This window comes from Cervus elaphus, chromosome 15 (assembly GCF_910594005.1).
Source record: "Cervus elaphus chromosome 15, mCerEla1.1, whole genome shotgun sequence".
Taxonomy (NCBI): Eukaryota; Metazoa; Chordata; class Mammalia; order Artiodactyla; family Cervidae; genus Cervus; species Cervus elaphus.
Window position 1 is genome coordinate 64,810,959 of NC_057829.1, and position 24,791 is coordinate 64,835,749.

At 50.4% G+C, this 24,791-nt stretch overlaps 1 protein-coding gene across 12 annotated transcripts in view; it reads left to right on the forward strand.

Annotated features, from left to right (window-relative positions):
• Positions 1 to 24,791, forward strand: part of PAX2 (paired box 2) — a 90,221-nt gene that overhangs the window by 61,695 nt on the left and 3,735 nt on the right. For 9 of the 12 annotated variants that reach the window (XM_043926819.1, XM_043926813.1, XM_043926810.1 and 6 more), the window contains 3 exons: positions 6,378 to 6,553; positions 8,762 to 8,888; positions 23,231 to 23,332. In XM_043926819.1, coding sequence (XP_043782754.1) covers positions 6,378 to 6,553; positions 8,762 to 8,888; positions 23,231 to 23,332 — 405 coding nt within the window. The remainder of the gene's footprint in view (positions 1 to 6,377; positions 6,554 to 8,761; positions 8,889 to 23,230; positions 23,333 to 24,791) is intronic. The other 3 variants (XM_043926821.1, XM_043926818.1, XM_043926822.1) reach the window with 1 other exon arrangement.

Consider the following 24,791-nt stretch of genomic DNA (forward strand, 5'->3'; position numbering starts at 1 on the left):
CCCTAAGATTCTGAGACCTCACTGCCCAGCCCTATTCATGGTTGGACAGCCAGAGGGATCTGGCCTGGGATCAGAGAGGCGGGAGGCAGGGCTGTGCTCCCAGGCAGTCCAGGAATGGATGGGGAGTGACAGGCTAAGTGAATAAGGAGATAACACCTTTTTTGTTGAGAAGTAAAAGTCATTTTTATTAATGATTCTCGAAGTGGTATGTGCTTCTTGTACAAAGCATGGATCATATGGAAAAACTTAGATGAGAAGAAAAGCATTTGCTCATGATCAGGGAGTAATCACTGTTACCCTGTGGGTGGCTCTCCTGGTCGAGGTGATCTTTGGTTTTACAATTCTCTTCTTTTGCATGGAGTTCAGGGCCCCACTGCTAGAGCCCTGCTTGTGGGCTGAACTGGCAGATACTGCTACTCGTTGCTGCTCAGGCCACAACTGTCCGCAGGGACTTTCCGTGTGCCAGGCTCCCTGGTAGAGCCTCGTAGATATGCCCTTGATCTAGCCATTTACCCTCGTTTAACCTGCATTTCAGTTACTCTGAACCTTAGTTTCCTCACCAGTAAAAAGTGAAAGTTGCTCAGTCGAGTCCGACTCTTTTCGACCCCATGGACCCCACGGAGGAGCCCACCAGGCTCCTCCTTCCATGGAATTCTCCAGGCAAGAATGCTGGAGTGGATAGACAGCCCCTTCTCCAGTGGATCTTCCAAACTCATGTCTCCCGCATTGCAGGCATATTCTCTACCATCTGAGCCACCAGTAAAAAGGGGATTATAATCCCTAGCTATCTTGGAGAGTAGTTAGGAAGCCCAAATAACAAAAGGTCTATGAAAGCTTTCTGTTAACTGCTAGGCAAATATGAAGCGGTCAGAGAAGACAATACAAGCCTTTGTTCCCTTTGAAAGAATAATCTACGTCAAAGTTTTAACTCAGCAGTTTGTTTAATTAATTTATTTATATGCTGCCTCATTCTGGAAAGGACTTACGGGAGCTCACTCTCCTTCAGATATGCTATGGTTCATGCCAGAGTAGACAAGGCACCTGGAATGGGCTCCAGTTCTGAGAGTCCTGCTGCCTAGTAGTGTGACCTTGGACTGGTCACCTCCCCTCCCCCGCCTCACCGCTCACCCTGCTGGTTTTTATTACTTTAAAATGAGGAGTTTGGACCAAGTGTCCCCTCATCATTCTTTGTACAGTCTGGGCTCAGCAGCTCATAGGCTGTAGCTTCAGTGTAGGGAGGGTGCAAATCAGGAAAGGGGGGATGCTGGGAGGGACACAGCGTCCTGGATGGGGTCAGGGGCCCCTCAGCCGGGTTCCCTGGGTTTGGAACCTGGGCAGCAGAATAAAATGATGTGGAGGGCAGGCTGTGGGTTCAAACAGACCCGAATTCAAATCCGAACTCATTTACCAGCTGCATGGCCTTGGATAAGCCACTTAACCTCCCTGCCTCTGTTTCCTTTTTTAAAAAATGTTTTTATTTTTGGCTGTGCTGGGTCTTCGTTGCTGCTGCTTGCAGGCTTTCTCTGATTGTGGTGTGCAGACTTCTCACTGAGGTGGCTTCTCTTGTTGCTGAGCGCCAATGCTAGAGTGCAGGCTCAGTAGTTGTGGCTCACAGGCTTAGTCTCCCTGAGGCAAGTGGCATCTTCCTGGACCGGGGCTCGAACTCGTGTCCTCTGCATTGGCAGATGGATTCTTAACCAGTGGACTGCCAGAGAAGTCCCATTCTCATCTTTAAAAGAGGTATCACAGCATCTACCTCACAGGTTGTTGGGAGGATTAGATGGAGGGTTAAATGGAACAAGCTCTCAGTGCTGTGAGCTGCTCATGGATGGTGGCTGAGCAGGGACAGTAGAACAGGACTAAATCCTCCACATACTGAGACCAACAAGTGCAGGGTGTCCCCTCGGGGGAGGGGGCAAGGTTATTAAACCTTCAGCAATCACATTTTCCAACCTCAATCTGAAAGTGGGGCCTGAGAGTGGGAAAAGATATTGGAAATCAGAATTGCTCCAGAAAGCTCAGGACATGTGGCATCATACTCCTGCCCTCCTCTTGGAGCCCTGACAAGGCTTGGGCTGGTTTTCCCATCAAGGTGAAGGCTGAGGGCCCACTGTGTCATTTAGGGAAGGACTTCCCTGGAACCAGAAATGAGCAGGTAGACCCACTTTATCCCACACCTTGTGACCAGAGCTGTGGTGTGGGGAGTCCAATGTAAGGGCCGTCTCTGGGCCCTATTCTCAAGCAGCCTCTGCCAGCGGCCTTAGATGGCATCTGCAGCTCTGAGGTCAAGTTTCACTCTTAACTGGGGACACCGTGTACTCTGTCTCTTGGACAGAAGTACTGTAGGTGGGCAGGAAGGTGTTGGTGTGAGTGGGAAGGGCCTCCATGGACCAGAGTTGATGCTATTGGAAGTTAACAAGCAGTGGAGCGGGCGCAGAATGTGTGTGAGTCTATGCAGGGGCCTGTTGTGAGCTTCCCACATCCTCTGACACCTGGAGCTGCATGGGACTTGCCTGACAGGTGACTGGATGTCCTGGGATGCCAAGTCAGCCAGGTGGCTGGTTCAGAGACCTTCTGCCAGGGGTCCTGCTTTGAATGCTACCCAGGAGAGCCTCATTCATTCATTCATTCATTCATTGAGTACCAACTCTGTGCCCAGCACCGTGCCTGGCACTGGAGCTACAGAGATGCACTACTCATGGTTCCTGCCCATGGGGAGCTCCAAGCCTGGCTCCTTGGCATGGTGGATGCTATCTAATTACTTTCCTTCTTGCTCGCTCTTCAGCCCAGTTCAAGACTTGCTTCTGCCTCTTCCTCCATGTTCGCCCCAGAGAGCTCTCCAGTGCCTGGGCCTGGCAGTGTCTCCTAGCCCAGCCCCATCCCTCCCCCGATGCCACCTCTGAGACTCCACCTTTGGGAAGGCCTACCCGGGCCCTCTTTCTCCATGTCCTGAGGATGCACCCCCACCAGTGGGAGGCACTGGCAATGGCTTCATGTTCTCTTCCTTTTCATGGTCTCTTCCCTTCTTCCATGGTCTCTGTTCTTCCTCTACTCTCTTCTTCTTCCCTCCTCTGCCCTCTACCCTCCAGCCCCACCCCCACCCGGGTCCTGGACTGTGCTCCTCCTCTGGATCCCCAGGCTTCCAGGAAAGCAGGCTCATTCCTACGGCAAGTGGGCAAATGCCCTCAGCAAGGCCTATGCTTCTCTAGGCATCTGGTGCGGGAAGCTTCTTCCCTTTCTTCCCCTCTTTCTTTCTGCCCTGTCTCTGCCTCTGGCTTTCCTCCTTCCCTGAGCTTCCTCCTCCTTGGACCTCTGAGTCCAAGCCTCCTTGCCTGCCTCCCTTCTCCACCCTTCCTCCTGCCTTCGCTCCTCCTGCCTTCTCTAGCCGAGGGAAGGGTGCCACCCTGGCCTCTGGGGAGAGCCTGTGAGAGAGCCTGTGGGCCCGCTGGCTGGTCCGGGGGGCACTGCCACCCTGTCCCCGACCAGTAATGCCACTGTCCTCTCCCTGGCCCTGCGACTCTCCACCCTGTTCCCCACAACTTTCTTTGTTCTCCTTCGCCATTCATCACGACTGCTGCCTTCCCCGCTCCCTATCACCTTCCTTCTCCTTTGGGGGGGCCTCCTCAAGCCTTTGGTACCCTCATGCCTCCATCACCCTGGTTTGCTTTTCTGCCCTTGTGGCATCTTCTGTCTCTTCCCCACCCCACCCCCCTTCCCTCTCCCCTTCTCCCCATTCCCAGTCTCCCCGCCACCTCTTCCAGGAGCAGCCTTCCTTTCACCTTTCTTTCCTCCCTCCCCTTTCCATGGCTGCCTCTGTAACCTGTCTTAGCACCAGGGCCTGAGTATACGAAAAAAAATAAATAAATAAAAAGGTCAGTGAGTGGAGGGAGCAGCAATAACCCCTAAAACAGTACTATCAGTGGAACATGATTGATCAATTGAATTCCATAGCGGCTGAAAAATGTGGGATTAAGTAGTGTATTATACGCACAATGAGTTGAGGCATGATGTTCATTTCAAGTTCATTTCGCCGGCCTCTGCCACCAGATCAGGCAATCAATAGGGGCAGCAGATATCATATATCACCTCTCTGCGGGCTGGGGAGAGAGCACCATAATCTCTCGCAAATTTAGAGTGACAGATTTGTCAAGATCTGAAGGGCCCCTGAATAAATGAAGGAAAAGAGACTCCTCCAGCCAGTGACCTAAGGACAAAGCTTCAGTTCAGCCCCTACATACACACACACACACACACACACACACACACACACACACGGGCTGAGCCAAGCCACACACAGGCATATACACAAATGTACACAGAGGCAAAGTGTGAGTCTCACTGCACATAGCACACACCCGTGCACATAGCGTGTGAGGCTGTGTTCACAGACAAATGCACTTGACTCCCCAGGACCCACTGGTGACACTGGGGTAACCACACACAAAGACACTCACTGTTTCTCTCTGCCCAGACAGAAAGGCTTCCCAAAAAGTTAGGACTCCAGCAACAGAAGATTAGACACAGTGACACATGCAAATATTAATAGCTCCAAGGGATGGCCTTAGGATGATGGCACGTCCTTGAAAGAGAAGCAGGTGCAGGAGAAACATAGGGATGTGGGTTCACGCTTCCTGTGCAGTCACACCAGCACACACACACCTTTTCCAAAAGGTTCTTGTGCTGTCACTTATACATACCCAGACACTTATCTGGATGTGTATATGTGTACAAGTGCGTGCATATACACAGAAGATACACAAAAGGGGAAAATAAATATGTCACCACCTAACGCATATAGAGAAAAGCACACACTCCCTCTAAGACAGAAAATCATTCCAGAGGCTTACACAGGAAAAACACAACAAGTTTTGTGGCCTTAGGAACATAGGGAACATAGAAATATCATTCATGCTGTCCCTGTGTCTGTCTGTCCACCTCAGACATCATCCTGGTCTCCATTTCTCTCTCTTTCACACACACATACACACACACACACACACACACACACACACTTTCTTTGCTTTCCCACCCCCTCCAGGATGGAGTGGAGACAGGAAGTCCCATTAGGAAAGCAGACCCCCTTGCTCCATCTGGGAGACCAGCAAGAGACGATGGCTGCAGGTTGAGGTTAATCAATATGTAATATTTTCTATGGTCTCCTGAATGATACTGTATGGTGTTACTGTATATAATGCAATATTGATTATATCATATCATATAATCACCTATAAACTGATATATATAACAGTCCCAGAGGAACACCCTGGGGCCTCCAGCATGGCTGGCCCCAGGTCCAAGACTCCCCAGCTGGTTTCAGACTGAAGGAAGCCAAGGAGTGGCCAAGCGGTGACTGCGAGGACCCAGCTTTGGGCCCGGGGAGTGGCGGGGCAGCGGTTCGGGGAATGTGGGCAGAGCAGGTGCTTGACCCACTGTGCACTCTGAAAACCCCTGCGGGCCAGATGGAGAGGGCAGGGCCAGGGAGGCAGGGGGAGCCGAGTGGTGGGAGGCCCAGGGAAAGCAGCACATAGATGGGACTGGCCCGCAGCCCCAGGGAGTGGGCGCTCTGGTGCCGTCCTGGTATTCCAGACTCGGGGTGAGTCTCAGCTCCCTGTGGAGATGGCAAGAGGAACCAAGGGGCCAAGGAGCAGGCCTCTGGCAGAGTTTAGCCAGAGTTCAGGTCAAGGACAGAGGCTGAGGGGGGTTGCCTCAGAGCACACACAGCATCTGCAAGGACCCGGGCTTCAGTCTCTGCCCGAGTCGCATTTTCTGGCTCCCGGGTCACCTGCCTTCCTCCAACCTCAGGCCCGCCCGACCTAGAAAGAGCGCCTCCGCTGGGCCCCGAGTCCCTCCTCCCTTGGTAGTGAAGTTAATTACTTCACCCAGTCTCTGTGTTACACTCAGCCTCGGAGATTTGATGATTTTCCACCCTTGGAGTCAGTGGAACTGAAATTCATCTCAGAGCCAAGTTCAATTCTCCACAGGCTCAGTAATGCTGGCCTGAGATACCCAGCTCCTCCCCCCAGGCGACCCAGGGCTGAGGGACAGGAGGGGTCCAGGGGAGACTTGTCCTGAGGAGACGGTGCCCAAGAGCCCCTCTGGCTCCCCCACCTCTGCCTAGTCCTCCCCACCCCCACCCCCAGCTGTGACAACGTCCCTTTGTCTTCCCAGGTCATCCAGGGGTGCTGGCTCCCTCAGTCAGGACTCTGAGGCATGGCCAGCCCCTGGGTCAGCCCCTCAAGCCTCAAAACTGGGCGTAGGAGTACTAGAAGGGGTGTGGAGCCCAGGGCGCCCAGCCAAGTGCCCACCCTTTGCCCACTGCTTCGCTCCGGGCCTCTGCTCACCTGTGCTCATGCCCCGAGTATCCCTGTGTCCTCCAGATGTGTCCGAGGGCTCAGTCCCCAATGGAGACTCCCAGAGTGGCGTGGACAGCTTGCGGAAGCACTTGCGGGCTGACACCTTCACCCAGCAGCAGCTGGAAGCTTTGGATCGGGTCTTTGAGCGTCCTTCCTACCCTGACGTCTTCCAGGCATCAGAGCACATCAAATCAGAGCAGGTGAGGAAGGAGCTGCCTGCTTGGAGAAGGGAGAGGGACTGGGCAGAACAAGGCTTCTGGAGGTCATGCACACAGGTCAGCCAGGTGCACACCCAGCATCACGTGTGCTGCCTGTAGGTATGCAGTGCGTGTGCGCCCTGTAAGCACCCTCACACAAGGACATTATGACAAAGCTGAGAAAATCATCATGGTATGTGGCAGTTAGAAATGGTGAGTTCCGGGTGCAAGTATGGCCGTAGGCGAGTCTTACCCCCTTTCAGTTTCAGTCCCATCCTCAGTTTCCCTGTCTGTAGAATGAAGGGCTTGGACAGAAGACCTGACAGGTCACTTCCAGCCCTGCCATCCTGTGCTCCTGGCATAGGATACTCAGGAACACCCCTTGCCTAAATGCCCCCGGGTCCTACAGAAAGTCTGAGGAAGCCTGGATGCTCTTCTTGCCCCAGGAGATGTCAGGAGGAGAGCCCAGTGCCTGCCTCCTGCTCCCTCACCCGGCTGTCTATCATGACCCCAGGCAGGCTGACAGCCCACCCCTCAGACCCAGTACTTCCCACAGATGCAGAACAACCCAGAACACCCCAGCACAATACACAGAATACACCTCCTGACTCCTGACATTTACCCGTGTGCATGTGTTCACAGACGATCCAGCACCCACCTGCTCCCTCCCCACCCTTTCCCCCGGAGCCCATCAGCCAGTTGGTGTGCCCTCCCCAGGACCACCAACTCAGCACCCCTCCATGCCCGCCTCCACCCAGAAGACAGGATAGCCCCCCACCCCCGCTGCATGTGCATGCTCCGACACAGGAGCGCACACGCATTCTCCCCACACTACGGCCCAGGCCAGGCCCACAGCCAGCACAACACAGCCTGCCATGTTTGCACACTCAGCTCACACCCACTCGCAATGCACAGCGCCATTCTACTCGGGACTCCAACAGCTCCCAGCCATTCGCCTTTCTCCCCGCCCGTCCTTTTATCCCATAAGCTGTTTGTCTTCATAAAACAAAAATCAAAAGTCTTTTTAAGGTGCCCTGAGCCATAAACCAACAAAGGAGGAGCCGGCCGAGGCGGGCGGCTTGGTGCACCCTCCCCGAGTCCCCGGCTGTATTACAATGAATAACCTTTATTTACTTTCATTAGACTATTAAACACCAGCACAGTCATTTTTCCCCCTGAAACTCGGAGCAGGGCCCATAAAGCAAATCCGAAGCCTAATTGAGTTCATTTTAATTTCTCTCCGATCACAGCGAATTACTCTGGTGATAAATCAGGGGGCAGCTTCACCCCCAGTAGAAGGCCTAATTTGCAGCTAATTACAAAACTGATTTCTACAGGAAGATCAATACGAGAAGGAATTGGAAATGACGAGGCAATCCTGTCCAGCCAAGGAGTGGGGGGGGTCCTCTGGGGGGGGCCAGGAAGCGGAAGAGAAAAAAACGGACCCGAAAGCGCAGAAAATCAGTTTTAATTTAACGTAATATTAATCAGAGCAACTTTTCCTGCTTTGTGCGGGCTCCTGGTCGGCCCAGCTCTGGGGTCTGGCTTGGCGGTGGCTGCAATAAAAAGGCAATTACCGGAGTGTTTCAGGCAGGACACCCTTTCAGAGTCAATGACTGGCCCCCTCCCACCCTTCTGTTAGCCATGTGGACTCTCCCCCTCCCCAATTTCATACCCCAGTGCACAGGCAGAGACCGAGGGGCCCGTGAGGCTGTCTTTGTTTGTTTTTTAAAAAGGGGCGCCAGCACCCGATCAGCAGCCCAGCAGTACCAGGCAGGAGGCCCCACTAGGCCCTTCCCCCAGCTCCTGCCTCTGCCATCGCATCAGGGTTCATCTCTCCTCCCTGAGACTCCCTACCCCTGGGCATCTGAAAACACCCCTGGCCTCTTACCGGGGGGATTCCCACTGCTACACCTTGCCCTTGGGGGCTTCTTAAGCAGGAGATGCTACAGAGAGGTCAAGGGTGCTTGGATACCCACCGAGAATGGACGGGCTGCCCCTCAACTTCCCAGAGTCAGGTCTGCCTCCCCCCACACACAACTCTGCATCATCCCTTGAGCCCACCCCTCCCACCCTCCCCGCCCTCTGCCTGGCCAGCTCCTTCCACCCCATCTGGGAGGGCTCCCTGTCCCTCCTCCCCATCTGCACACCGAGGCCTCTCTCCGCATGTGTGCGTCAATAGCGAGCTGTCTCTTTTCTCTCTCCTCCCAGGGGAATGAGTACTCCCTCCCAGCCCTGACCCCTGGGCTTGATGAAGTCAAGTCGAGTCTATCTGCATCCACCAACCCTGAGCTGGGCAGCAACGTGTCAGGCACGCAGACATACCCTGTTGTGACCGGTAAGGGGGTTTTCAGGAGGGTGGGGAAACTGCTTTCAGTGGGGGCACCTCAGCCTATGCCATCTGGGGCCCAGTGTGACAAGTGGGCTCCCTGCCATGATCACTGTAGAAACAGCGAGTCTCCAAAAGCCAGGGTGCTTCCTCAACAGATGTGTACAGATGTGGGAGAAAACATCGTGGGCAGAGTCTCTGTGTGCCGCAGCCTGGAAAAGTCAAAGCCAGGAGGGGTGATAGCTGGTTCTTTCTGCCCATCCTGTAGCCTCTTTCTTTGCCTTTTTTTCTTGCCTCTACCAAGGTGGTGAGAATTATGAGCCTCTTGCTAGGATGTGAATGGGAGAAGGAGGGTAAATAAGCCAGGCCAGCAAGAATGGAGCCTGAGTGCCCAACATTGAGCCTCCACACTCCCGTGTCCCCAAGTCCTCTGGAGGACCTGTGTCCCTCTCCTCTGGGCAACCTGGGAGTGCCAAAGCTGTGGCTTTGGACTTCAGGGCATGGCATCCGGTTCTGTGGTAATAGATAAGCTCAATTAGTTCAGCCCTTCTCCAGCTTCTCAGAGACATCACTGAGACCAAGGCTTGATTTCAAGGCCAGACAGGGTCCTGTCCCTCGATGCAGGGAGCGGGGCACCTAATCCAGGTGGATGAAGAGCAGCAGAGGCAGCTAGAGGGGAAGAAGGCTGAGGTGCGGTGCAGTGGAGGGCCCAGCTGATGACACTCCTGGCCTCCGAGCTGCAGGCTGGCACTGCAGAAAAGGGTTTCCGGGCCAGGAAAGTGCCCAAGTGGGAGGGACACACATCAAGGTGTTATTAAAATTCACCTAATTATTCTGGAGACAATAAAGCCAATGTGCCGTTTGTTCCTTGGAAGAGAGAATGACTGAGAAGGGTCTCGGTGGGGATTGGGAGATGCTGAGGCATTACCTGCCGAGCAAGGCGAGTGGAGGTGGCCTGGGGACCTGGAACCCCAGCTGTAAGCAGCCAGCAGCAGAGACAGGGAGCGGGCTTGGCCTCACTGGAAGACAGGTTTCAACTTGGAGCTGTTCTGAACACGGCTCAGGTCTGAGATGGGCTGCAAGTGGCCACCGTCTTCCACCTGGGGAGCTTGGGAGAGCCCTGTTGTTCGCTTTTGCAGATTCTCCCTAAGCGGTGTCCTAGTCTCATTGTTTCCGGCCCGGACAGAGTTGAACTCTTAGCCTAGGCAGTCAGAGTTTGAGTTCTGGACAGGCTTTTGTGAGTGACAACCAAAAGCTGGGTCAGGACACAGCACAGGACCCACTGGCCCTCAGCAGGAGACACTCCATCACCCAGTACAGAAGCTCTCTGAGCTGTAGGCGTTCAGACCCAAGGAAGAGCGATGGCCTAGACTGGGTCACATTTCTTCTGATCTGCTGAGAGTTACAGTGGTCACTTCCCAAAGGTGGCCCACCCCAACGCAGCAGCAAATCAGAGCCCAGAAGACTTCTCTAACCCCAGCTATGCTTCCCTGGGCCCAGGGCCACCATCCAGAAGGCAGAGGCTTCCTGGAGTGGTGAGAAGGATCTCTGGGTCAGGGTTCCTACAGCAGGAGAACTCAGGCTGGTGCAGAAAAGTGCCTCCACCTTGAGCATCCCCCGCCCGCCTCCCCCCCATGGCCCTGGAACGGTCCCAGCTCAGCCTGGGAACATCTCCGGCTGATCCATCTGGATCCAAGTGTGAGAAAAGTTCATTTCAGACCCAGCTTGACATTCCCAGGTGGCAAGTTAGCACTAACATCTCAATCTGTATGCGACATTTCAATCAAGCGAGGAGTAACAAAAGCAGAACCATTAACATTCGGAGCTGTTCACCAGTGGTAATGACGGGGAAACTCGCTCAGAAACTGGAAATTACCAAAAAGAGAGAAGTGTGTGGAGAAGTGGGGGAGGGGCGATGGGAGGGGGTAAGGGGGCAGGGAATGATTTTTCTACACTTAGGCCAAGATCCAAGGTTTGGATTAATGGTGCCATTACCCAAGAAAGGGCTACAGATTATGCTCATTCTTAAAATGTTTTTGCTGGCAATTAAACGGCTGCAGTTATTGATCTTTGTTGATTTTATGTCCTCCTAATTTGCATAATCTATTAAAGATGAATGATTCATGATGTGTTTATCATGGGGACGAACAGAATTTGCTGGAGGTACTGTCAAGGTGAGGAACAGTGCAGTGCCCAGAGGTTTCCTGGACCATCTCAGGAGCTGGGTCCAGCAAGTTGGCCTTCAGGCCAGGAGTTTGTGGGTAGCAGTGAGTAGTGATATAAAGAGCGCGGACATCAGAGAGGTGGATTTTGGGTGAGTTTTTCTAGAAGGATGTTGGTATCTAGAACTGGGTTCCAAGAATAGCTCAGATACAGGAGTGGCTTTTAGTGTATTTGAAAAAACTCCCCCCTAAGATTCTTAATGTTTTATTTGGTTGGAGAGTATGAAGGGCGTTGGTGGGGGAGGAAAGGGCTGGAGCTTTCCAGCAGGTGATTCTGGCCAGGTGTGTGCTCCAGGTGAGAGAGGGCATTCTGTGGCCACAGTCCAGCTTGAATATGCTCAGGTGTTTGAGGAGCCCTCTTCACCTTCCATATCCTAAACTAAACCCCCAGCTCATCTTCCTCCCAGGAGACAGGCAGCTGAGGCTGTAAACCTCTTCGAGTCCTAAAGAAACAGCTCAGGAAGTCCTAGCCCAACCCAACAAGCCGACCTTATTGATATTCCTGCCACCTCCTGGCACCAGAGGCTGATTTCAAACTTCACCAGCCACTTGATGCAGCTGTTCCACAAGGTCAGGACTGAGAAGAGAGAGGAACCTGGACTATTGTTTGGAGGGGAGAGTGGAGCCCAGTGGGCCAGGACACAGCTAATCACATTGCAAGCAAGGGTGGCTGCTGGAGGCTGGGGCTTGGCCCGAATGCCTCCCCTCCCCACCTTCCATCATGGAACCAGAGAGAGAGACGGATTTTTCTGGGTAGTGTTTGCAAGTTCTGCCGAGATTTTAATTTCACTGCATCACAACTCAGCAAGCTGCCAAGTCAAGCTGGTTATTTAAATTTATCACCCACTTTCCCTTCCGCCGCTGGGCTGCTCCAGCTCAGCAGCACCTCTTCTCTCCAGCCCACTGCTCTAGGCTGCTGGTCTGGAACAGAGCCGAGTCTCTCCTAAGTGATAAGGCAAAGGGGGCCAAATGGATGAGAGAGTGGGTGGGGGGCACTCTAGCCCCAAGCTTCCTCAGGTTGCCTGGCTGTGGCAACCTTCTACCACCTTCTTATCCTTTCAAAGGACCTCAGAGTGAGGCTGCCATCAACCCCTCAGTGGTCCCAGGGGCCTTTGAGTCAGGGCCTTTTCAGTGAGGACTCTGGTTCTGACTGTGCTGATGCCTCCACGTCTCCCATCACTGGTAGAAAGGAGCCTCTCTTTCCCATGACCTCCTCACTGTGACTCCTTTTGTCGTGTGCCTGGCCAGGTCTGCAGCTGCAGAAGAGGGTGAAGGGACCTTGGCAGTGATGTTGATCTGCGAGAGTAAGATGAATACTAGTTTCAGGATTCCCAAAGTCACTTGGAGATGCTTCTGAGCATTTAGAGAGTCCCTTTGCCTGGTGAAGATCCACCCTGATAATGAGAGCAGGTTCCCTGCCCCGGAGCCCCAGTGGAGCAAGATGGTGTGGGAGGAAGTCAGGGCTTGTACAGAGATTCTCCATGTTCTCTCTAGAACCCAAGGGATACGCTGGGCCCCAGAGCTGCTGAACTGAGTGAGTGGGCTTCACAGCCTCTGGTGAGGCTCACTGCTGCGCACTAGGGAGCTTTATGCCAGTGAAGTTCTCCCCACCCTCTTTTAAGTCCCAGGGGGTAACAGATGAATGAGATCGATGTCCAGAAACAAGGCAGGCTAAACTCACCAAAACACAGCTGGATAAATAACAATGAGAATTGCTAATACACAACCAAACCTCACCCTCTGGTATCAGAAACAGAGGGAGATTCAAACCCAGAGCAATGTGTGAGAGGCCACATTGGAGGCAGACCCTAACTGGGGGAGGCTGGGGTTGTAACACACCAGACAGAGAACATGATCTTGGGCCACAGAGAAGCAGCAACTAGAACGGAGTATTCCCCTGAATAAAGTCAGGAACAAAGCAGGACAACACTGTCTATGAAACGGAGACCACAAAGTCATCCCCAGGGCCCATGGAAGCAAATGAGGGCAAGATATTGTCTCTGCTAGAAGTGGAAACCCCAAGCCTAACCCTGAGTCCAAATGTACGCCGTGTGGCAGGAACCCCCAGGGAAGAACTTACATACAAATTTGTCCAGGATGGTAACCCACTCAGAAACCCCAGCAGGACAAGGGCAAATCTTCATGGGACTCCCACAGAAACAAGTCCACCACTAAAGATGAGCTCACTACATCAAATGACAGACCTCATATAAATATAGACTATTATGAGGGAGAGTTAGTCTAAGTTATAAGCAGAACAATTAATACCCCCCAAGACTTAGAGATAACAATAATCCAAAACAATCCAGAACAATCCAAAAGCAACTATATAGTAAGCATGCTTAAAATTCTAAAAATTATTTCTAAAAGTATGTGTGGGTGTGCTTAGTCACTCAGTTGTGTCCAACTCTTGTGACCCAATGGACTGCAGCCCGCCAGGCTCCTCTGTCCATGGGGATTCTCCAGGCAAGAATACTGGAGTGGGTTGCCATTTATTCCTCCATCTGGAAGTATGTTTTGTGTTAATCACATATCTTGATCCCACATCCCCTTCCTCACCACTGCTCAGCAACTAGTCAGGTAATAGTGACCTTAAAAGGGCAAAGAAGACACCTAAATCGTGTTGTCTGGGGACTTGGAGGCATGGAAAGAGAGGACCCCCAGGCAGCCCTGAAAGTAGAGCTTGTCGCCTTCTTATCCAAGCTCCCATACTGCTAAGTCTCAGCAGAGAATCTTCCCTTTTGGAAAAATGTCTGTACATTGGGCAACTGTAGCAGGGACGGTCCATTCCTCCCTTATGGGGAAATTTCTAAAAAGCCTTGTTAGCTTCCCCACCCTGGTGGGGATAAGCTAGTTTTATTCGAGAGCTCAGGGAAATTTCTCTTGGTGCCTAGAGACTGCAACTCTGCAGGAACCTGTAGCTGAGATCTGGGAGGAGATGTGGATGCTGCCTAAGCAGGAAATACCACCCATGGCAGGGGAGGGAGCAGAAGATGGGGTTCTTCTGGCAGCTGGTAAATTTGAGCAGAGGTGGAGGAAACCAGTAAGGCAAAGTTCAAAGAAAATCAGGGGCTGGCCCCTGGGGCCTATAGAGAGTTGTGTGGGCTCAGCTTCTGAGAAAAGGTTGCAGACTATTAGAAGTTCAGCCTCCTTACCCACAGCTGGGATGGTGAGCGAAAGTGGCCTTTTCGCAGATAGAGGTGTGGACCCTGGGAAACCCTCCTCTTGCTCCAGGAGTCCTAAGGACCTCTAGGAAATACCTCTTTCCTGTAGTTAACAACCCCCTTCCAATGCGACTGCATTTCCCTCCATAAAACAAACAGCTTAGCCCTTGGCCAGCCCCTTGGGGGAGGAGAGGGCAATAAAGGCTGAGAAATGTTCCTGAAGGAGGCTGGGAGTCTCCTAGCCTTGTCTGTCAGCTCAAAGTCCCTGATTAGCTAGAGGAATTTAGGGCACAGACATCAGAGTTTCTCTCCAACCTTGAAAGGAGAGGGCTAGGGCAACTTCAGACACATGGCAAGTCAGAGCCTGTTGCTATGGTGGCTGGATGAAGCCAAGAGGGCTTCTCCTCAGCTGAGAAGGCCCACTGATAAGAGGCTAGCCTTCTCCAAACATCCCTGAGGCCTCCAGACACATCCCCAAGGACCACCAGCCCCCAGACATCAACTCTGATTTAATTATGGGGGCATTTCCATAGCAATGAGACATTGACAGATAATGTGGGTGCTGTGGGTCTGCAGCCTAGGGAATCATTGGATCAGGGCTCCTTCCCTTCCTCCTTCATCCAGCCCACCTCTAGAGGGAAAAGATATTGCAAAGAAAAGTCATTAATTTACTCTAGGACTGGGAGAGTCAGGTCAAATTTGAACACAATAAAAGCTGTACCACCCTAATCTCCAGCCCCAATTCTACACCCATGACTGTGCTCATCAGCTGTCCCAAGCAGTGATGGGCTGCCCTCCCCAGCAGGGTTCCTTGGACAGAAGCACCAGGGCTGCTAATGGAGCCACTGAGGGAAGGAGAGGCATGGGGAAGAGGAAGAAGTTATAATCGACTCTCTGGCATCTTAGCAAAGATGTAATTCTATGGGCTTCTAAGTTGAGCTCAAATTTGGCCCATTACCTTGGGCTTCTCCTCTTGACTCCTGCCTTCATCTCCTCCTTCCATCCATGAGACCCAAAGGCTGAGCATGCCAAATGGGCTGTATTTGGCACTCCACAGCACAGTCTCACTGATTTATTTAGAGATCAAGGAGAGAGGACAGTTTGAATTTAAATCAAAATATTTTTGAGGGATCAACGATCTTTATTTCAAATGCACGTAGTAGCCAACTACAAAAAAAAAAAAAAAAAGTGTTGCCTAGTAGAAAACTTCCCTGGGGACTTCCCTGGTGGTCCAGTGGTTTAATACCCCATGCTTCTAGTGCAGGGGGCAAGGGTTTGATCTCTGGTCAGGAAACTAGGATCCTCCTGTATGCTGCATGACCTAGTCAAAAAAAGAGAGAGAGAGAACACTGGGCACTGTTTTCATGGTTAGCTGGGTTATAGGGAAATTTTCAGCTGCTGTAGATATTTAGAGATGCTTGAAGTGTCCCAAAGGAGAGTTCTCCCAAGGTGGGGGGAGGGATTCCCCAGCACTAAACCTATTTATTCCATTATTCGGTACTAAGAAGAAAAGGTTGGCTAAGTAAAAGTGAAGTCAGCCAACCCAACCTTTCCTGAAGGACCAGAAACCCTAAATAGTGGTGTCCCTGTGAATGTTATAGGTGTGTATTGGGACCAAGGACTCAGAAATGTCCCTGGTGGTCTCGGAGTCACCTAAGTAAAAGGCCGTTTCCCCTATAGAGCCAGTCACCCCAACAAGGTGACAGGAAGACCCCCCACCCCAGGGTAATCAGAATCCTTTCTTCCCAGGTTCTGAGCTGTAGCCTCGGGACAAACAAACCAGCACTTTTTCAGCCCTGAGCTTTGGGAGGCAAGCCCTGCCACTGTTGTTACTTCGGAGAGGGCTTTGCACGCCTTCAGCCTGAAATCCTCCCCTCTCCTCCTCAGGTTGGCGGAGTGGGGAGGGGGAGCAGCTGGGGAGGGAGGAAATCCTGCAGTAGGCTTGGAGAGCGGCCTGATGCTCTGGCAGCTTAAGTGGCCGTTTTCCTTGGGATTAGGGTCTCACTTACACAGAGTGCCTGAAAAACGCTGCGCTTTCAGAAGGATTAGAGTTGACAATTCAGCGCTCTCAGAGAACAAAATAAAGCCAGAGAGGAACTGGGAGACCTGGAGCATCGAGAGACTGTGCAAACAGGCTTAACCTCTGCCCACCCAGCACGAGGGGCTGGGAGCCCATCAGCGAGCCCAGGCCCAGCCTCCAGAGTGCCAGCACCTAAATACTCCATTTGCAACTTGCTAGTGAAGCCAGAGGAGGTGGTAGCCTGGGGAAGTGAAAGAGGAGAGAGAAGTTGTCCCCTCTGTCTGAGCCTTACTTTCCTCCTCTGTAAAATGAGGCACTTAGACTAGAGGATAGTCAAGTTCCTGTTCAGTCCTTTGAGAACGCGATTCTTGCCAGCACTCCCTGTCCTTCTGCCAGGATTCTAAGGCTGCAGCTCCATCCATGGTTCAGCCGAGTTATAGGAGCCCCTCTTATGGGTCTCTGGGCGTGGCCAGGTCAGGGGCTGTGTGCTGGGAGAAGGGCAGGAACAGCACAACTGACTGTATCCAGCAGGTTAGCTGTCGAGGTGCAAGGCCTTATTCTGCCCCCATAGCTGTGAGTGGCATCCCTGCCAAGGACACCCCAGGGAACAGAGGTCCAGCTGTGGGTGGGAAGCCAGATTGGCTGGGAGAGCAGCCACCCTGAGCTGCAGAAACAGCCCCCTCTGCTGGAGCCCAGGGCAGGCCAACCTCCGGATAAGGAGCTATGGGGCCAAGACAGAGCCTGGGGCTGAGGACCCTCACACAGGCATCTCTGACCCCCAGGAGAAACCTTCTGGAGAATCTGGAATCCTGGGAAATCAAGAACAAAATGAAATAGGTAGAAATCTCTTCCCTTCTCCTATTAAAACATCTTTTACAGATTTAAAGCTGTTACTTTGGTGCGTTCTATATAACTTGGATTGGTCCTAAAGTGATCATAATTGATGTAGTAAATGTAAATACAGTATATTTAGACAGTAATTACAAATTTAATAACTGTGTATTCTTGAAAGTATTATAAATGCTTGTGTCAAGTGCAGGCACAGACTGCCAACCTTGAAGCAATCTAATGTCTTCATTTTCACTACCGTATGAGAAGCAGACAAAACTTGAGGTTAGGATAGTGAAACAAGAGTTATGTTTTCTCCCCTTAGGGGCCTCCATAGTGTCAAGTGGATAGCAAAAGTGCTCATTTTCAGAGAAAGATGCTGAGTGAAGGCATCTCTAAGCTCATTGAATATAACTTTTACTGTATAAATCTGTGTCTAATAAGTCTTGTTGTCTTGCCATCACTGAGTGAAAGCATCTATGCTGCTTTGGTGGCTTCCTTTTTATTATTTCCTTGGTCTTCTGGATGCTGACATTTGTCTTACTTGAGATAAGCCTTCCTGTTTCTTCATATGTTATTCTACTGTTCTTTGTATGATCTGGTTTATTGGTACAATTCAAATAGTTTCAAACAAACCAGTGTCTTTCTTACTAATCAGTATCTTTGGTCTTTTTTTTAATAAACACTGCTTACTAATCTTTGAGTCATGAATACTTTTGAGAACATGATAAAAAGCCATCTAAGTATGGCATAAGTATAACTGTGACATTTATATATAGCTTTAGGTGGACTCCCTAAAGTGCATCAATGATATCCTATAGGATTGGTGATCCCCAGTTTAAAACACTTCCTGTAGAAAATGGAAAAACTTGAAATATGCAAAAAACAAGAAGTGACACAATGTTCTATTATAGGAAGGATTTGCTTAGCATAATCCCAGGTTACTTTCCTGGACCAAATACCTGTTTTCTGGGTCTACAGTAGTTGAGAGTGTCATTCTAGAACCCATTTCTGAGTATACTGCTTGTTCTATAGTCCAGGTTCTGTCACCTATGAGCTGTGAAACCTTGAACATGATACTTATCCCCTCTGAGGTTCAGTTTCTCATCTATAAAATGTGGATTTTAAAAAAACAGATCAACATCATAGGTTGATATTGGGATTAAACGAGATAATATATAGAAAATATTTACGACAACACCTAGCATAATTAGTAGGTGCTCAGTGAATGCTAGCTAGTCTAGGTGCAAGTAGAAACACAGCTCTGTCCTTGGATCTCAGAGCTGACAAAGTAGGATAAACTAACCAGGGACTGAAATTTTCTTAATAAAGTCTCACTTTGCTTTTCTCTGTACTTGTAAGAGGAACTGCATTTAGTTTCTCCAAAACAGTTGATTTGATCTGGCCCATTTGGTAAGGAATGTCTGACAAAAGTGCACTGTCTGATTCAGATGTAGTGATTGCTGTAGAAATTGGCTTTAGAATCTTCAGGGACTTCTGCAGTTGAACTGAGAAGACATCCTCATCAAGTACAGTGCTTCTAACACTTCTGGGTACTTTAGATTCTCAGCTACTCCTGTTTCTTGAAGAGCTTCTTTGTTTTTCAGAAAGCTCTCAAAGGAGATTAATACCCCACCCCATGGAGTTTTACTGCAGACTTTCAGTGTCAATATTTTGTTCCTTGTGTCCTGTTTTTCTTGCCTCATCCTAATAACAGTGGTGACAATATGAGATTCTGCTTGTCAGAGGACTTCTTTTTCCTTTTCTTTGGTGCATTTGGGAAGGATCTGACTTCATGTTATCTTTGAAAGGCAGTGTGGTACAGACAGAGCTTCACGCTTTGTCATTTACCAGCTCTGCAGCAATAGGAAAGTCACAGTGCTTCTCTGTGTCCCCATTTTCTTAACTTTAAAACAAGGAAGTGAGACCCAACATCTCAAAGGCTCTTCCATCTTTAAAACTTTGTCATCTTAGGAAACAATTATCCAAAGTGAAATGCCCATCCTCTTATCATATGTGGGGTTTTATTCATGTGTGATGCTTGGTGCTGCTTTCACGTTCCTGGCATCATCAGTGAGCAAAGCAAATGCTTGACCGCTTCCTATGTCTGTCAAATAATACATATTTTATAGCCATGTATTCTGCTCTGAAGCTGTTTTCTCCTCTTTCTGCACTTTCGCCTGTTTGAAGAAGGTGGTTATGCTGTCATACAGGTTTAGAGTCCGTCTCCACTCCTGCTTGCCCATTCATCTGTAGTAATGCAAGGCCCAGTCCTCTGTTGATTCTTCCTTGCATGGATTCCATTACCCATTCATATTCACTCACTGAAAGAGGCTTGCTCACAGAATGCTGCTGGGCAAATGGTATGACGGTCTTAGTAATTTGAAAACTTCCGGCAGTATGTGTTTTCCATTATTGACAATGGTGTTTCAGAAGGATATATGGCTCTGGCAAGAGTTTGGTCAATTTGTTCCTGCTCTTCAGGTGTCACCTGTGTGCTAATGAAGCCATTGAGAGTGCTTTGTATGCAGTGGCTTATACCTTTGTTGGCTCAGGGGTCCTGAACAGGCACTTCTTGGTGGTGATGCTAATGTTACAGAATCCAGGAGAGTAGAATCACAGCTGTGTGCAGAACATCAGGAAGCTTTCTATGCTTTTTCCTCATTGTGGATCTCTTACCTCACACTTAGAAAATATTTGAATAGCACTTCCCAGATTCGGTTGTTTTTTTTAATAGAATTTAGAAATGTGTCTCTCAATCAACAGTTCTGTGGCTGGAAGCTGGATCATTTGCAAGAGAAAAATCCAGTGGAAATAAACATTGCATAGAGGTGCTTCCAGGTAGCTGGAAACACCTTTCTGGTTATCCCACATTTCCTCCTCTCTCCTGAAGCTAGGTAAGGTATTGTGTGACACAACCTTAGAGTACAAGGAATTTGTGTGTAACAAGCTGTGAGAACCATGCAGCTGAAAATCAAAACTCAGATGCATTTAAATTCCTGTTTATTGAGAAGAAGCGTCCTTCTTTTCCTGGCTGTTTTGTGGCCATTAGGATCACAAGATCAAGAATTGGTCTTCTATATTCTTGTAATTCAAAACCTCTGAAATGAAGTTGCTCAGTCCTCTCTGACTCTTGGCGACCCCATGGACTGTAGCCTACCAGGCTCCTCCGTCCATGGGATTTTCCAGGCAAGAGTACTGGAGTGGGTTGCCATTTCCTTCTCCAGGGGAATCTTCCCGACTCAAGGATTGAACCCGGGTCTCCTGCATTGTAGGCAGATACTTTTACCATCTGAGCCACCAAAGCCTCTACATCCTCCCTAACTCTCCTCTGTCTTGGGACTTTTTTGACCACAAAATGCCGTATCACTCATCTCCCTAGGAATTGATAGATGTTGCTGACTTGTCCACTTCTGGTCCTCTCCACTGAGAGATAATCAAGAGGGCCATACATTTAGTTGACAATAGAAGTCAATGAAAGAAAACCCACAACAAAGCAAACATAGATTCTTCTATCTCTCTGGGAGTCCAAAGTGATCTGTTTGACAGTTCCACTCTTCAGTTTTGAAATGTAAGAGATTAGCTATGTTAGATAGGTAGAAAGACTATCATTCCATGGCATGATAAAGCTGACTCACAACATATGAGTCCCTCATTTTCATCATCCTATATAAATCTTTCATCATCTTATAAAAATTCATAATCCATTATTCAAACTATTTGTACAGAAAAAGCAGATTTAAAATTTACATTTTGCTCAGCTTTTCCTCTCCAAAGGACAGCAACGTATATGAAACAGAAAACAATATAACCCACCTGGTATTAAGGCCATTAATTAAGTCTATTAAATCCAATAGACTGATAGAGAATTAATCAGTAAATTTTTATTGAGCATCTACCATATTTTCAACTGCAAGATAGAGCAGAAGACAGGGCCTGCCCTTGGTTTCATTATGATCTGTTTGAGGAAGCAAACAATAGGGCTGATGCTTTGTGAACTATAGTGACTGGTAAACTGTGGAGGACAGAAACTATAGAAAAGTTTAGAAGAGAGAAACTTCTCTGATAGGTAGAACAGAGGGGGTTTTAAGGCTTGAGCTGGAAGGAGAGGGAAATGATAGTAAGAAGAAAATAACATGGCAAAAGCAGAGATTTCACAGCACCCAAGCCAGTGACAGCAGTCAAACTAAACCAGGAGGGGTGAGAATCAGAGCTGAGAAAGCTGAGTGGGAAGAGTACAGAGAGGCTTTGAAAGCCTGGTAGACTTTAGACTGCCAGAGAGTCAAACTATAGACTACAGAGAATCTGTAGTGGTTTTGCCAGGGAAGTGATGTGATGAAAGCAATGTTTCATGAGGGCTAACCAAGCAGCCACACGTGGGATAGACTGAAGAAGAATGTGGAGGCAGGGAACACAAGTGGAGGAAATGGAAACAGGATGGATGTAATAGACATTGCTAAGGAAAACTGACGGCACTTAGTGACGGACTTCAGATGGTGAGGGGGGTGGGAGCTACATCAAGAACAACTCCAGAGGTTTTGGTCTGATGGTCTTCAAGTGCGTCAGTAGAACTGACTGTGGGGAAGATGATCACTTTTGAGGTGACAGTGGGACAGCTAATGAAAAGGTTCACAAGTAGCTGGGAATGCAAAGGCCTGAGCTGTGTCTCTGTCTACTTAGGGAAGGATGAATCACTCAGATGTGTTAAGGTAGCAGTAAGGAAACTCACACATTTCAGGGAAGTTGGGGGTGAGGTCAACTTTAAGGGGAGAGTGTCAAGGAGAGAGAGAGAAGCGCTTTGGAATAGCCATCAGGAGGATGAGGTCTAGCGCCATGGATGAGTGGGCCAGAAATGCGTAGTTCTGTGACTTCTTCCAGCCACACCTCTTCCCAGGGTTGGACAGAGGCAGTGGAATGGAAGAGAGGCACTGGCTGAAGAGGAGACTAAGGGGAATATGGAGAGGAGAGATGGGACCTGCGACCCAGGAGAGGATGAATGAGTCTCTAGGGCATGAAAGTATGGGAGAGGGCAAATTATTGTTAGAGACTGGAGCATGCTAAATTGCAAAGGAGGCAGTAACCGCTTCGTGGCAGTGGAGGGGGTCTGCAAGGAAGGAAAGCCATTCAGGGACAGCTGTGTTCCAGAGATGTCTGTGGACTATGGGTATCTCCCTCAGACTGGCATGCTTCCCCTTCACTCCAGGACAATAGGAAAGTCCTTCCTCCCACTCTCCAGACTCTTAACAACAGACACCTTTAGGGACAGAAGTCCAGCAGCTAGTGGGCCAAGCAGACTTTGCTCACTGAAACTTGGTCTAATCCACTTGTACTGCTGGCTCAAAGCTCCTGATTTCCTTCAGAGATGGTTTTCTATCATTTAAATGTCATAAACAGTAACAGGAAAATAGCCCACTGGCCAGCCCCTGCTCTTCACACCCGCCAGGCCCAGCACCTGCAGCTTCACTTGGAGAGGACAAGGAATAACCATGTGCACCAGAGAGGGAAGAGCTGAGCAAGATGATAGAGGTCCTTTTTTCTACTGGAGAGATACAACTGAGTATCTCACTGGGAAAGAGGAGTAAAGCCAGGTCATCTCCCCCCCTTCTCCATCTGGGTTTGGGCTAGAAAGAGACACAAGCAAAGGCAAACACACACACATGCACAGAGACACACAAAGAGCTACATGAGCCGAGGTGCATACACATAACTGATCATGGGACATTTAGGTTGGACAGAGGACATCAGGTTGGACATTTAGGACAGGTAGGACATTTAGGTTGGACATGGGACATTTAGGTTGGATATAGGACATCAAGGTCCACCTGGACCTTCTCATTCAGCTTCGCTCCCAAGTGTCTGCACGCAATAGTTTCTTTTCCACAGAGTACCCTGGTGTGAGCAGAGGCAGGTTGGACATTTAGGACAGATAGGACATTTAGGTTGGACATGGGACATTTAGGTTGGACATAGGACATCAAGGTGCACCTGGACCTTCTCATTCAGCTCCGCTCCCACGTGTCTGCACGCAATAGTTTCTTTTCCACAGAGTACCCTGGTGTGAGCAGAGGCAGGCCCCTCTCTTCCAGGCCTCACCCCTTCCCCTTTGTGTTTTTCCAGGTCGTGACATGGCGAGCACCACTCTGCCTGGTTACCCCCCTCACGTGCCCCCCACTGGCCAGGGAAGCTACCCCACCTCTACCCTGGCAGGAATGGTGCCTGGTATGTGACGCAGCTGTAGCTGCCTAATTTAGGTGGGGGTAGCTAAACTGTGGGTGAGCTGCTGCATGGTCTGTAGTCTGAGACTGGGGGTGGGGGGAGACCCAGTATCTCCTCCCCCACAAACTACTGCTGTTCTATCCCTCTGTCTCCCTAGAGGCTGCAGCGGGGGTCCCTCACCCTCCCTCTTGAGCACCCCACGGAGGGAGCCTGCAGAAGTACCCGCTGTGTGCACTCTCCTGTATGTCCTGGCCCCTCTGCAGTGCCCACCCATCCCAGCCTGTGCCCGGGGAGCACTCAGTCTCAGCTCCACCCTCAGTGCCCTAGCCCACCCCCAGCCAGCTGACACTGCTTGGAAGAGCCTGCCCTGGTTTCCATGGAAACTTGGAGCCAAGAACCATTTCCAGGGGCATGTCAGTCACTCAGACAAAGCCACCCTGGTCCACACCAACCCACTGGGAAGACCAGGAGTCGACCCCACCCCAGGGAGAGAAGGGAGTCAGTCCCTAAGGAAAGAGGAACAGAAGACAGACTGTGGCAGGAACCAGAGAGGCTGGCTTCAGAGAGACAACCTAGAGCACCCCCATGTCTCAGAGGAGCCCTGGGCCTTCACTGCTCCTGGGGGCTCTGACCTGTCCCCCTCTGAGAGGAGCTGGGTTGGGCTGTGTGGATCAGAGAGAAAGGGGCCATATGCAGGATCTGGTAACTACACCTGGAGGCTGTGCTGTCCCCAACTCCTCACCCCAGATTGGGAGCTGGGCTTGAAGCCAGAGAGAGAGTTGAAGCTCCTATTCACATCAACACCAAAAAACTCTTGTCTTAAAGACGATGAGAATCACTGGGCCTGCATCCTGTCCTGCTGGGTGCCCTCTGTGTGCCCAGTCCCTGAAGCTCAGCTCTCATGGAAGGCGGGAGGAATAGAATAGGGTGACTGGCCCCATTCCTGGATGGGCCATTCAGGGACAATCCTTGGTCAGCAGAGCTAGGGGAGGGGGATTGCAGAGGGGGAGATTGCTGCCTGGTGTTGCAGAACAGGGGGCTGGAGGAACTGGGTAAAGAGAGTTGAGGGTATGAGTAGGGGGATTCCTGCCCAGATTTAGAGTAGAGAGAACTGGAGTATTGGGTGCAAGGAGATTCTTCTGGGAAGGTCCCAGGCGAGAGCAGGTGGAGGCTGGAGAAGGTCTCAGAGAGATGGGGGTGCAGGAGGGGGGAGTCTGCAAGGAGATGGGGGTGAGGGGAACCGCAGAGAGCTCACGGTGGCAAGGGGGGAGTCGTTAAACAGAATCTAGTGCTGATGAGGAAATTACACTTGTTTCATTAGCGATGGGGAAGGAGATAGCTCAGTTCCTCTTGGTCACAGTTGAGCTCAGAAGCTCATTATCCTGCTGCACGCATGCTTTCCCTCCTCGTCAATAAACAGGCTTTCCAGTGGCTGCATCCCCCACCCCCACCCCAGCTCCCT